Source organism: Capricornis sumatraensis, chromosome 8 (genome assembly GCF_032405125.1).
Source record: "Capricornis sumatraensis isolate serow.1 chromosome 8, serow.2, whole genome shotgun sequence".
In the NCBI taxonomy this organism is placed as follows: Eukaryota; Metazoa; Chordata; class Mammalia; order Artiodactyla; family Bovidae; genus Capricornis; species Capricornis sumatraensis.
This window is the reverse complement of record NC_091076.1, coordinates 74,772,242-74,786,667: the sequence shown is the minus strand read 5'-3', so window position 1 is coordinate 74,786,667 and position 14,426 is coordinate 74,772,242. Positions and strand designations below refer to the sequence as shown.

The 14,426-nt window shown below is 44.2% G+C and overlaps 1 protein-coding gene across 1 annotated transcript in view; it reads left to right on the top strand.

Annotated features, from left to right (window-relative positions):
- The first annotated feature begins 1,980 nt into the window (after window positions 1–1,980).
- The window catches only part of ITGAE (integrin subunit alpha E), a 51,616-nt gene continuing 39,170 nt past the window's right edge, over window positions 1,981–14,426 (top strand). Inside the window, exons 1-2 of the mRNA XM_068976910.1 lie at window positions 1,981–2,069; window positions 9,265–9,385. Coding sequence (XP_068833011.1) covers window positions 1,988–2,069; window positions 9,265–9,385 — 203 coding nt within the window. The 5' untranslated portion in view covers window positions 1,981–1,987. The remainder of the gene's footprint in view (window positions 2,070–9,264; window positions 9,386–14,426) is intronic.

The following is a 14,426-nucleotide window of genomic DNA, read 5'->3' as shown; positions in this document are numbered from 1 at the left end:
AAATGCAGAGTCTTGGGCCCCAGTATTCTTCCTGGGGAGTCACACAAGGAGGCACACATGCCTGGGGGACCCACTCTTAAGGGCGCTAAGACGAACTAGTGGGCTGGGGGTGTCAGTCTAATTGTGAAGTGCTCCATCAAACTTTCATCCAAGTGGTTTTGTCCATTGATGATTGTGGCCTGAATTCACTGTTGTATTTCATTATGACTTGCAAAGTTATATGCTTTTTTTTGTTTTTGACTGCATTATATGTGGAATCTTAGTTCCCCAACCAGGGATTGAACTTGTGCCCCCGGCACTGAAAACTTAACTCCAAATTAAGACTTAAATCCAAATCCACTGGATTGCCAGGGATGTTCTGCAAAATTCTGTTTTTATGATTCTATTATTCCTTCCCCATTTGTTGGTAATGACTTTTCCTTAAAGAACGTTTTCTCACCAACTAAGACTGTTTGGTGACCCTGAAATGTAGTGCATACAGGAAAGGCAAGGAGATTAATACTTTCCCTTTAATAGTCGATTTTCAGAGTTAGGGGACAATGCCCTCATTTCACTGCTGATGGCGAACAATGTAGTGTTTTGATTTCTTTTGTTTTTGTTTTCTCTTGGACACAACTTGGCGACCAAACAACAACAACTGTCTTTTAAGTATCATTAAGAATCCCTGGAATTTTTACATATTAAGTGTGTTTCAGACACTCGCAATTATTATTGTTTTTTAAATTGAACTATAGTTGATTTACAATATTGAGTTAATTTCAGGTGTACAGCAAAATGATTCCATTATATTGGGTTGGCCAAAAAATTCTTTCAGGTTTTTCCGTAAGACATTACACATATACATTCTTTTTCTTTATAGGCTATCACAATACACTGAATATATATATAGTTCCCTGTGCTATACAATAAATCCTTGTTGTTTATCTATTTTCTGTATGTGTGCTTCATTCGTGTCCCACTCTTTGTAACCCTATGGACTGCAGCCCTCCAGGCTCTTCTGTTAATGGGAGTAACTGCCAGGCAGGAATACTGGAGTATAGCAGTGTATTAATCCCGAACTCCTAATTTATTCCTTCTCACCCCTGCGATTATTATTTTTTAAGGTAGGCTGTTTTTTGAAGTCACACACAAAAACGAACAAAGTCAGAGCAGTGCATTTTCAAATTAAATCAAATCCACATGCTGATACCCATTTCAAGAATCAGAACATCACCAACATCCATAAACACCTCCTGTGGACCCTCCAGTCATTACCCCCAAGGGTAACCATCCTCCTGACTTCTAATATCATGGATTAGTTTGCCTGTTTTGAACTTCACTTACATGAAATCATACATGTTCTGTTTTGTCCCCACTGTTTTTCATCCGACATTGTGTTCATAGATCTACCCACCTTGTAGTCAATTATTTTTGTTGTTGCAGGGTATTCCATTGGTGAATATACTGCAGCTTGTTGGTAGATATGTGGGTTGTTCCAGTTTGGGGTTATTATGAATAGTGAGGCTGTGAACATTCTTGTACATGTCTTTTCATGAATTTATGAACATATTTCTATTGGATTTATGCCTAAGGCTAGAATCGCTGAGTCACGAGCTATGCATATATTCAGCTGTAGTTGATAATAGCCAAACGATTTTCTAAAGGGGTTACACAAATTTACACCCCCACCAGCAGTATATGACTATTCTAATGGCTCTACATTATTGTTAACACATGGTATTATCTTTTTCAGTTTAGCCATTCTGGTGGTTATGTAGTGGTATTTTTACCGAAAGAGTGTGTGTGAGGTCCTGCTGCTCGCCGCTCAAAAGCCAGTAAACAGGCCAAATAGGTGGAAAGGAAAGTTTGCTTTATTTCAGAAGCCAGCAGCTGGAGGGTGGGGGGAGGTGGATGTCTGTCCAAAGTCCAATCCCCTCCCCCCCATCCCCGGCAACCAGTGGGGCAGGAGCTTTTATAGACAGAAGAATGGGGTGTTGGGGGTGGCTACATGCAGAAACCGCAGTCAGCTCTGATAGTCATCTTCAAATTGGTCATCAGTGGTCTGACCAGTATCATCTTCACTGTTTTAGGTACAGTTAATCTTCAGTTCCGGGGTCCGTTTGTTCTCATTTCTTTGTGGCCAATTCTTGGAATTGTGGCAGGAATTGTCCTGGGTACAGCCTGGTCATCGTGTAGTTAACTACTCTGCCTGGTGTGTCTAGAAGACAGCTCATAGGACGTGGCTCAGAGCATTACCTATAGCCCTTGAGAAAGAATTAAAGGTCCTTGACTATGCTTAATGACTACGTTCTTATTATTTAGTCTCCTTTGACAATTTCCCCTTGATTATGCATTTCTCGCTTCTCGGATAAAACTTATTCTTTGACTAAAGTTTTCCACAGACAAAAGGCAGGCAGAGGTGTCAGGGTGGGGGGCAAGGACCCATAAGATCTTGCATTGTTTCAGTATTGCATAATCTCAGTTTGCCTTTCTGTGAAGCCTAATGATGACTTCTCATATGATTGCTGGCCATTTGGATAGTCTCTTTTGTGAAACGTCCTTCTTTCTGTTAGCTTACATGCCTTTTTCATATTGATTTGTAGGAACTCTTCACAGATTCTGACATGAATCTTTTGTCGGATGCTTGTATTGCAAACATCTCCTCTCTCTCTGTGACTTGCCTCTCTACTCTTTTAGTGATGTCTTCTGATAAACAGTTCTTAAGCCTAATGAAGTTCAGCTTAACAATGCTTTTCTTTATAGCTAGTGTTTTTTTGTGATCTGTTTAAAAAGTATCTGTCTACCCCAAGGCCCTTTGTTTTCTCTTAAAAGCTTTCTTTTTCACTTTTCATAGTTAGATATATGGTCCATCTAAACACACATTTAAATCTTCAGTTCATCAGGAATTGATTTTTTGTGTCTAACATGTCAAGATTAATTTTTTTCAGTGTTGATATCCAAGTGACCCAGCACGATTTATTTAAAAGATCATTCTTTCACCTTACTGTGAAAGAGTGACACCTTACTGTCACCCTTGTCCTAAATCAAGTGACCATATGTTTTTGGACTCTTTGTTCCATTGACCTATCTGTCTATCCTTGGCCCCCCACTCCAGTACTCTTGCCTGGAAAATCCCATGGATGGAGGAGCCTGGTAGGCTGCAGTCCATGGGATCATGAAGAGTCGAAGAGTCAGACATGACTGAGCGACTTCACTTTCACTTTTCACTTTCATGCATTGGAGAAGGAAATGGCAACCCACTCCAGTGTTCTTGCCTGGAGAATCCCAGGGACAGTGGAGCCTGGTGGGCTGCCGTCTATGGGGTCGCACAGAGTCGGACACGACTGAAGCGACTTAGCAGCAGCAGTAGCAGCAGCATGCCAATATAATTCTGTTTTAATAACTGTAAATTTATAATAATATTGATAAATGATAAATCCAAAAATTTTATTCTTCTTCTTTAAGAGTACCTGACTATTCTTTCCCATTGTGTTTCTTTCTTTCTTCCTTTTTAAAAAATGTCAGCTCTGTCTTCCTTGTTTAAAAATTAATTTATTTCTTAATTGGAGGAAAATTGCTTTATAGTGTTGTGTTGGTTTCTGCCCTAGAACTCGAATCAGTCATAATTATATTGCCCTTTGCATTTTCACATACATTTTTTAAATGGCTTGCTAACATCTCCCCACTCCCCACGATAATTTGCTAGGATTTTTTTTAACTAATCAATTTTATTTTATTTATTTATTTGGCTGCCTTTATTTGGGCTATGAACTGTAGCCCATCAGTTTCCTCTGTCCATGGGGTTCTCCAGGCAAACATACCAGAGTGTGTTGCCATGCCCTCCTCCAGGGAGTCTTCCTGACCCAGGGGCAGAGCCCGCATCTTTTATGTCTTCTGCATTGGCAGCTGGGTTCTTTACCATTACAGCCACCTGGGAAGCCCCAAGTTGTGTATACTATCCTCTTATTTCATAAATGTCTTAGGCTCTGTTCCGATGTAGTCTTTTCATTCATATTGGTAATTTCTATGTTCTTTCTCTCTTTTTTTTCTTCCTTAATCAGTGTTGCTAGAGGTTTATCAGCTTTATCACTCTTTTTAAAAACCAAGCTTTGATTTTCTCTATGTGGGTTAGTTTTCTATTTCACTGATATGCTCATATCTTTATTCCTTCCATATTCCTCTCCGAGTTTGACTTGCTTTTCATTTAGCTTTTTGAGATGGAATATTAGATAATTAGTTTTCAGTTTTTCTTTTTTTAAAAAACATATGCATATAATGCCGTATGTTTCCTCTAAGCACTGTGTTAACTGTATCACACACGTTTTGATTTGTCCTATCTTAATTCTCATTCAGTTCAAAATATTTTAAGGTCTCCATTTTTGACCTTACATTTTTTAGAAGTACATTGCTTATTTTCCAAGAAGTTCAGATTTTTTTTGCTTTCTCTTTGTTATTGATTTCTAGTTTAATTCTACTATAGTCAGAGAACATACTCTGGATTATGTAAATCCGTTGAAACTTACTGAGGTTTATTTTATGACCCGGCACATTTATGGTCAATTTTGATATTTCATGTGTACTTGAAAAAAATGTTTACTTTGCCATTGTTGGCTATAATATTATCTGTTAGTCAGTTATATCAACTTTGTTAATTGTGTTGTTCAGATCTTCTAGATACTTACTGGGTTTGGTTTTTTCCTTTTTTTTTTTGTCTGCTCTTATACCTATGAAAGACTTGTTAAATCTTTTAGTTCAATCAATTTTTGCTTTATATAGTTTGAAGTAATGTTATTGGAGACATACATATTTTAAATGGTTATATCTCCCTTAGGGAATGAAGAACGACATAGTCGTAACTTTGTATTTCCTTCTCTTCTTTAGTTAAAAGAATAGTTTATACCTGTCTGTTGTTTAAGGATTTTACTTTGTTCCTAAAATCTCTAATGCCAAGTGAAAAGCCATTAATTGGGAAAAAAAAAAACTTCCATCAATTTTTCAAATGAAAAACTGTGGTGCATTCCAGCCACCCCAATATCTAAATAACTTTTAATGATGTAACTTTTATAAATTTACAAACAAAACAAGTGTATATTAAAAACCCAATAATTTGAATATAAAATTATAATTTATAGATAAAACTTATTGTAATGAAGGCTTGCTGTCCTCATTAGAGGAGGAAATGAAGACTTAGGGGTGGGTGGTAGAGGATGGGTGAGAGGGGGTCATTACTGAAAAAGTATGTTTTCCTTTCTGTACCATTTCTTTACTCTTTTTTAACTTTTTGGGGACCCATGGCTATCTTACATTCAAACTCCCTTTAAAAATAAAGTCACAGAGAACTATTTTGAGGCCAAAATAAATACTAAACCTTAAAATCACATCAAGACACAGGGAAATGGCTTGTGCACTCAGTAGCCTGTAGACTCACCGAAGACACTATCTCTTCAGGCTCCTCGATGGGCATGCATGTGCAAAACAAAGTATATGAGGTTTACCCAAACCCGGGGCTTCCCTGGTGGCTCAGACGGTAAGGCGTCTCCCTGCAATGTGGGAGACCCAGGTTCAGATCGCTGGGTTTGGAAGATCCCCTGGAGAAGGAAATGGCAAAATCCCATGGACAGAGGAGCCTGGTAAGTTAAGGTCCATGGGGTCACAAAGAGTTGGACACGACTTCACTTTCACTTTCACACTTTCAAACATGGCAAGCAATGCAGATTTGTTTCCTATGATATTGTTGGGCTACAAACTCTCATGTAAGTAAATTGGTGCATATGTTTTTGCCTGAAAATGTAACATCAGAATACACTTCTTATAGCATGTTTATTTGGTGTATTCAGGGGTGAAAAAAAATCATCATATCAACATTAAAAAAAAGTAATGTCCTTTTTTTAAGTGGCATAGCTGGGAGCGCCCTGGCAGTCCAGTGGTTAGGACTTGGTGCTTTAGCTGCTGTGGTCCTGGATTCAATCACTGGTTGAAAATGAAGATCCTGTAAGCTGTGGGGTGTGGCCAAATCAAAAACAGAAAAATTGAGCGAAACTCAAGAAGTGGCATAGCTTGTCAAGAGCCATTGTGACAAAAAGTTGTTAACTGAGCAGTATTTGAACAGATAAGACTGAGCTTTACTTTGCCTTTTTTTTCCCATGTAAACATATACTGTAATTTTAAGCAGTGGCACAGCACGATCAAACTATGCCTTTGAAAATTCTTTTTGACTACTGATATGGAAAGGATGTACCTGGAGGGACAAATCTGGAAAGAGAAAGTCAGGAGACTAATGAATGTGTCCAAGCAGGAGAAAGTGAGGTCAGTGGGGCAGAACTGAGTCCCTGGGGACACCAAATTACATGTGAGAATTCTGAGAATGATAAAATGGTATTTCAAACCTATGGGAATAATATAAGCTAGTTGAGAAGGAACGCTGGACAATTTCATTTGGGGGGAAGAAAAATTAAAGCTGGGTATATGCAAAAATAAAATCTAGGGACTTTCATGGCAGTCCAGTGGTTAGGACACTGTATTTTTGACTACAAGGGACATGGGTTTGAACCTTGGTCACGGAACTAAGACCCCTCAAGCTTCATGGTGCAGCCAAAAGAAAAAAGTCTCGATGAATCAAAGATGTAAGCATAAAAGAATGAAACAAATAACATACCGGAGAAAATAATAGTTAATTAAAAGAATGATCTCTGGTGGGAAAGCATGACACAAAGCTCAAGTGACAGAAGAAAAATAATTTGACTACATAATAAACGTAGGTTTGGGAAAAAATATAAGGAAGTCGAACAAATAGCTAAGTAACACGCTGGCAATTTCTTTTGGGAAAAAAAAGCTCTCGTATATTAAATAAGAAAACTTCCCTGGTGGTCCAGTGGTTAGGACTCCAAACTTCTACTGTGCAGGTTGTGGATTTAATCCCAGGTCAGGGAACTAAAGATCCCACATGCTATGTTGTATGCCCAAAAGAATGAAAAAGAAAATAATAAAGACCTCTTTAAGATGGATAATGTACATGAAATAGACAGAAAACAACCTATAATAAGAGGCTTGGAAGAAAATGATGAGATACTCTTTTAAAACAAAGACGAAGAGGTCTGCACAGTCAAGCAATGCTGTGGGAAACAGGCCTTCCATTCTGTTGTTGGAGTACAAATTGGCACAGCCTCTTTGGGGAGCAATCTATCCATATCAATTCTGCCTTCCCAAGTTCCCCCCCAAAATTTTTAGTGAAGAATTTCCAAACATACAGAAAAGTTGAAAAACTTGTGCCATGGACAACCACATATGACAGAGTTTGTTGTAGGAAGGGGTAGGCCCCCCCTTCAGGGCCCCAGGAGCAGGCTCTCGTCTAACACTCGGAAAAGAATTGTCTGAGGAGACACGTGCTGACCAAGCAAGAGATTTTATTGGGAAAGGGCACCCGGGTGGAGAGCAGTAGGGTAAGGGAACCCAGGAGAACTGCTCTGCTGCGTGGCTCACAGTCTCGGGTTTTTTGGTGATGGGATTCATTTCCTGGTGGTCTTTGGCCAATCATTCTAACTCAGAGTCTTTCCTGGTGGCGCACACATCACTCAGCCAAGATGGATGCTAGCGAGAGGGATTCTGGGAAGTGGACGGACATGCGGTGTCTCCTTTTGACCTTTCCAAACTCTTCCGATTGGTGGTGGGTTATTAGTTCCATATTCCTTACCAGGATTTCCTGTCATAAAACAACTCATGGGAATGGTTACTATGGTACCTGGCCAGGGTGGGCGGTTTCAATCAGTGTGCTTCCCCTAACAACTTAACAATGTACAGATTTTACAATATATATATTTTTGTATATCACATATATGTAAAATATGTGTGATAGCGCAAATACAACAAAATGTTGACAATTGTAATTAATGTATATAAAAAACATTTATTTATATCCATCTCTATGTAAATTACCATCCATATATATATCCAGCTATCCACCCATTAAGCTGTCTCACATTTTGATGCATTTCAAAGTAAACTGCAGGCATCAGCACAGTTTATCCCTTAACATTTCAGCATACATGTTAACTAGAATTCAATATTTGCTTATGGTTCTTTTTATTTTCTGAGGTAAAATTTACATAGTGAGCCACACAAATTTGAAGTGGATCATTTGATATATTTTTGACAAATGCATGTCTTTGTAATCCAAATGCCTATAGAGATGTAGGCTATTTCCAACACCCCGAAAGCTCCTCTCTGCCCCTTCTCAGTTAATTCCCACCCCTACTCTCACTACTCCAGGCAATATTTTTTGCTACAGTTTTTTAATATTTATTTTTCTCTGTTTATTCATTTCAGCTGTGCCTGGTCTTAGTTGCAGCACATGGGATCTTCAGTTGCGGGAACTCTTAGTTCAGCATGTGGGGTCTAGTTCCCTGACCAGGGACTGAGCCTAGGTTCCTGCATTGGGAACTCAGAGTCTTAGCCAATGGACCAACCAGGGAAGACTCACCCATCTCGTTGTGCATGTCAATTGTCTGTTTCCTTTTACTTCTGAATAGTATTCATTGTCTGAAAATATCAGTTTATCCATTCCCCAGCAGATGGTCATTTGGGTTGCTCCAGTCTGGGACTGTTACAAATAGGTATTTTTGAGGACGTATCTTTTCTCTTGGGTCAGCTGATGGAGGTGTATGTAGGCAGAATGTAAGCAGATCCTCTCCATTGGGCCCATAGTCTATTTTAACTTTGGTACCTGACACAGTGATGAGCATGTGCTCTGAGGCAGGTACAGAAAGTGAACAGTGGGAGGTGTGAGGAGGTGGGAAGTGCTCTGGGACAGAACCAAGGAAGGCTTCCTGGATGACGGGGCCTTGGCGCCAACATAGCTTGGTTTAGTAGGAGGGTCAGGGGTTCTGGATCAGACACACCTGCATTTCAGTCCTATTCCTGTGGAAAAAGACCCTTGGTTGATGAGCGGGGGCTGGGGGTGCGGGGGACTTCCCTGACTGTCCCTTGTTAAGACTTTACCCTTCCACTGCAAGGAGCACTAATTTGATCCCCGCTCAGAGAACTAAAATCTTGCATGCCACAAGTCACGGCCAAAGGGGGAAGAAAAGAAGACCTCCTGGGGCAGGGATCAGTATAGACACAGCTTGGTTTAGCTGGAGGATCAAGGGTTCTGGGTTAGATGTGCCTGTGTTCCAGTCCCATTCTTATGAGAGTCCTGCTTTTCCCATCTGTAAAGTGGGGATAATAGCATGGCAGGAGGTGATGGAATAACGATGCCTCTCCTGTTAATTGTTCTTCTTTCCTCCTCAGGCCTGGCTCCCCTGGCTGCCTTCAATGTGGACGTGGTCCGGACCTGGGTGACTCCCGAGGGTGGCACCCCCTATGTGCTTAGCTCCCTTCTGCATCAGGACTCCAGGACCAAGCAGACCTGGTAGGCAGATAGGGGATGGGCAGTGAGGACTGAGGGTCCTCGGAGAGCTGGAGAAGGCCCAAGACAAGGCTGTGGTGCCCCACTCCACAGCTGGGGAGAAACCCTTTCAGAAGGGCATGCAGAGGAGAGGCCATGAGCCCAGGGTCAGTCCTTGCAGGCTGGCCCCTGACCTCACTCTGGCCTCTCCTGGGGTGGAGGAGGGGGAGACTAACTACCTCTCTGAAAATACAGTTTATCAAGGCTCTTGTGTCTCTTACAAAAGTAACACATGCTCAATATAGAAATTTTGGAGAGTGACAAAAATATATATTTTTTAAAATGGAAATTATGAGGCAGGCAGCGTAGTGGTTACGAGCAAGGCCGGCTGTGGGTCTGGCCGCCGTGGTTGGGTGACAGCTTCACTCTGTATTTATAGCAAGACACTCAACTCCCAGCCTCAGTTTCTCATCTCTGCAGTGGGGGTGATATTTTCCTACTTTACAGGGTTGTTGCAAAGACGGTTTAAGTTAATGCATGTTAAGGGTTTGACACAGTTTATGGCCAAGTTTAAGATCAATAAACATCACTTTGTATTTTAAACATATCATCCATACCCACCCAGTAGATAAGCAAAACATTTTGTCTGACAACATTCTGTTGGCCAGGATGTGGTAAAGGAGGAACTTGTGGAAATGCGAGTTGGTATCATCTCCTGGGAGAATCATTTTGCCGTATCAAGCAGGTCTGAGGATGCACATGGCCTTTAACTTGGGGATCCCACCCCTAGATACCAACCCCAGGGATATTCTCAGATACTCGTAGAGGTATTGATTGTGATGCTGTTTTGAAATAAGCATCATCAGAAAGTGAAAGAAATAAGGTGTGAATCATCTAATGTGATACCAAAAGCTGGTAAAATGAATGAATTGAGTGCAATGGTTATGAACTGAGTCAATCTCGAAACATATTATAAAATGGAAAAGGCAGATTGTAGGATGATTTATACCATGGCCCTTCACTCCACAAGCATCTATTTATTTTAAAAATATTTATGTATTTGGCTGTGCCAGTCTTACTCCTTGGAAGAAAAGTTATGATCAACCTAGATAGCATATTGAAAAGCAGAGACATTACTTTGCCAACAAAGGTCCATCTAGTTAAGGCTATGATTTTTCCTGTGGTCATGTATGGATGTGAGAGTTGGACTGTGAAGAAAGCTGAGCGCCGAAGAATTGATGCTTTTGAACTGTGGTGTTGGAGAAGACTCTTGAGAGTCCCTTGGATTGCAAGGAGATCCAACCAGTCCATTCTGAAGGAGATCAGCCCTGGGATTTCTTTGGAGGGAATGATGCTAAAGCTGAAACTCCAGTACTTTGGCCACCTCATGCGAAGAGGTGACTCATTGGAAAAGACTCTGATGCTGGGAGGGATTGGGGGCAGGAGGAGAAGGGGACGACAGAGGATGAGATGGCTGGATGGCATCACTGACTCGATGGACGTGAGTGTGAGTGAACTCTGGGAGTTGGTGATGGACAGGGAGGCCTGGCGTGCTACAATTCATGGGGTCGCAGAGTCGTACACGACTGAGCGACTGAGCTGAACTGAACTGAGTCTTTAGTTGCGGCATGTGGGGTTTCTCCTTGGAGCATGTGGACTCTGATTCCCTGACTGGGGATCGAAACCAGGCCCTCTGCATTGGACCCATTGGACCACCAGAGTCCTTTCACAAGCATTCATACAGAGCACCTCCTGTGTGCCAGGCCCTGAGGGTACCGTGGTGAACAAAGCAGACACAAATCCTTACGCTCAAGGAAGATAGACCATAAGCAAGCAGATCGAATGTGTGTTCTATCAGCTGGAGGTCGTGGTGGTATGCAGAGATATGTCTGGTTTTAGAAGTTTTGCAGTCAAGGGTCACGACACACCCTCCACCGTCCCCTGTGGTCGCTGAGAGGCCATTTAAAGCTGCTTTGTCTCGAGGCCAGGGTTCACGCAAGGTTCCTGTGTTGCCTGTCGCTGTTGCACCTCTTTATCTACAGCAGCCCCTCCTCGCCCTGTCTTGTTTGTGATGGTCACAGGGCTCTTCCTGTGTTTGCCCTAAGGCCCAGCTGCCCCTGGCTGGTTCCCTAACTCCTCATCCCCACCTCAGTTGCTTTGCTTCTGGTCAGTGGTCCAGGGTTTCCTGCCCACCCCACACACCTGAGCCATGAGCCCAGGGTCCAGACGGCTTTGGGGCAGAGTTGCTCAGGGGGTCGGACTTAGTGGAGCTCTGTTTGGTGGAGGATGAGTGGGCAGTGATGGCCCCTGAGTCAGCCTCATAGCCCTGAACTTGGGCCGTGACCACACCAGCCAAGCAGGCTTGGACCTCCTGCTTGTTTTCCTCATTGTCCAGTGAAGAGGCTGGTGACCGTTAGATTTCAGTGGTGAGGGCAGGGCCCATTCACTCATTCATTCATTGAGCAGTAATTATGGGACAGCTGCTCAGGGCCAGGTAAAGCTTGGGGCATAAGAGAGAGGAGACACAGTCCCTGCCCCCAGGAAGCTCCCAGGCTCTTGCAGGAAAAAGACCCATTGGTTGATTAGGAGGAAGGATAAGTGCTCTGTGGGGATGTCCAGGCGCTTTGGTGACATGGAGCCACGTGTGTCCTTCAGTCAGAGGATATGCAATGACCCTGGGACATAGGGGCTGAGTAGGAATTAGAAGGCATAGGAGAGGGAGTCAGCATACAGCAGGGTGTCAGGGCTGAGAGCAGCTTGGGCAGAAATCTGGAAGCCAGCCTGAGCAAGTCAGGGAGCTGGGAAGGCGTTGGCTGCTGAGGCCGAGCACGATGAGAATTGGATGGAGGAAGTGGGCTGTGCTCCGTCCCCCTGCACCAAAGGTGTGTGGGGAGCCAGAGGGGCTTGAAGCAGGGAGGGCAGTGAGGTTGTTAGGAATGTTCTGGCTGCAGGAAGGTGAATTAAAGGTAAGCACTGCTGTGTTTTGTTCTGGTAAATTTACTGCTGCACTGTTGCACAGCAAACTGCACCTGGCGTCAGCGCGCCGCTCAGCGAATGTTCACGAAGTGAGCCACTCACGTGAGCCGCATCCATACAAGAGGCAGAAGAGGACCTGCCCCCCACAAGCCCCCTACAGCCATGTGCTTCCTACCAGGCACATCCTGGGTGGGAGTTAACCCCGGTCCCCATGTGCCCTCCCCCGCCCCCCCCCCGCCCCCTCCCCCGTCTCCATAGACTGGCTTTGCCTGTTCTTGAATGTATCATAAACAAGGTATACAGTCAGGCTTCTCTCCCTCAACACCCAGTCTAGGAATTTCATCAGTGTTGCCTGTGGCAGTGGTACCCATTGTCATTGCTAGAGTTTTCCCTTGTGGGAACAGTGCTGATGAGAGGTGTTCTGGCAGTTTCCTTGGGCTATGACAACTAGCACAGCTCTGCATTTTCTTTCACTGGGCATCTTTTTTTATCAGGCACCAGGGCGCCCAGCTGTGGAATTGCTAGATCATGGCTTCTGCACTGGATCAGTGTTCAGTTTTAACAAAGTTTGCAGTGCATGACATTCTGATTGCTCCCCCAGCTCATCAAGGTCAAGGCTGGGTTTCAGCCTGAGTTATCTGTGACTGTCTTCTGCCCAGCCCCCCTCCCACCATTACCCCAGCAGGGCCCTCACCACACCCACTTCAGGCCCAACAGACTTTAACCCCCCTCTCTCAGAAGCCAAGCCAAAAGGCCACAGCAGAGGAGGGGTCTTTGAAGTTCCCAGAGCAGAAGGCTCTGAGCCACCCCACCTCCCACCCAAGGGCTGGGGGAAGAGCCCTCTTGGGCTCAAGAAAACCTCCCCGAACACCTGCTGAAGCAGAGAGGGGCTCACAGGTTTGAACGTGCAGGGGAGGAGGATGTGGTGGGAGGCACTTCTGGGTTTCAAACCTTGGAGCCTGAGACCACGGGCTGCTCACAGGGCAGGAAATGCATTTCTGGCCGTCTGGGCCACAGAGGAACCAGCTGGGGTCCCTGGGCAAGGATGTGTCCCCTCTTTCCCTCATGACATTTCTCTGTAAGATGTAACAGCCAGAGCTGGCAGCAGCATGGACTTGGCTGCTTCAGCAGGTGGAGTGGGATATAAATAAGGCTTTCCCCCTGTGGTGGCTCAGATGGGAAAAACATCTGCCTGCAATGCTGGAGACCCGGGTTGATCCCTGGGTCAGGAAGATCCCCTGGAGAAGGAAATGGCAACCCACTCCAGTACTCTTGCTTGGAAAATTCCATGGATGGAGGAGCCTGACAGTCCATGGGGTCGCAGAGTTGGACACTGCTGAGCGACTTCACTTTTACTTCACCTGGGAAGTATGGGAATAGACTCTGAGTGAGAGCTAGGTGAAGGTAGGAGATGGGCTGCGCTCAGCCCAGGTGTAATAGAGTCTCTGGGGCTATCAGCTGATGGTAAAGTCAGTTCGAGTTTAGTTTGCCAGTCTCTTGGTGGATAAACCTGGAGATCAAGAGACCACACACTATGGAGGGGCCGGTTAAAGGGGTGAGCAGCAGAAGCAGCTCAGACTGGGCTCCAGGCCACGGCACTGCATGACTATGGTTGAAAGGCAACGTTGGGTTCTGCAGTGGGCAACCTGTGCAACTGTACATGGTAGTCCCACCAGAGCTCACAGTCTAGGCGGGAACAGAAGTCAGGGATAAGCATAGGTGTCCAGGACTGGGGGCTTCCTAGAAGGCTTGGAAGGGGTCAAGGTGCTCCTTCTTTTGGGAAGGCTTCTTGAGGAGCTGGTATTTAGGACGACTGTTCTGCAGGAAAAGGAGGTGAAAGGCACCACAAGTGGAACTAACAGCTTGTGCCAAGGCCTAAAGGAGGAAGCAGACCTGAGGCTATTCAGGGCTGCACCTTCACCACCAAAATGCGGTCTGGGTCAGAGCCCAGTTCTGAGCCCACCTTTGTGTGGGAGCAGAGAATAAGGTGTTGGGCCCAGGGCTGAGGCTCGGGCTGGGCAGGGTCTGGGAAAGAGGCAAGGTTGCTGAGCAGGCAACCTAATCTGGGGACTCAGATTTAAGCTCGCAA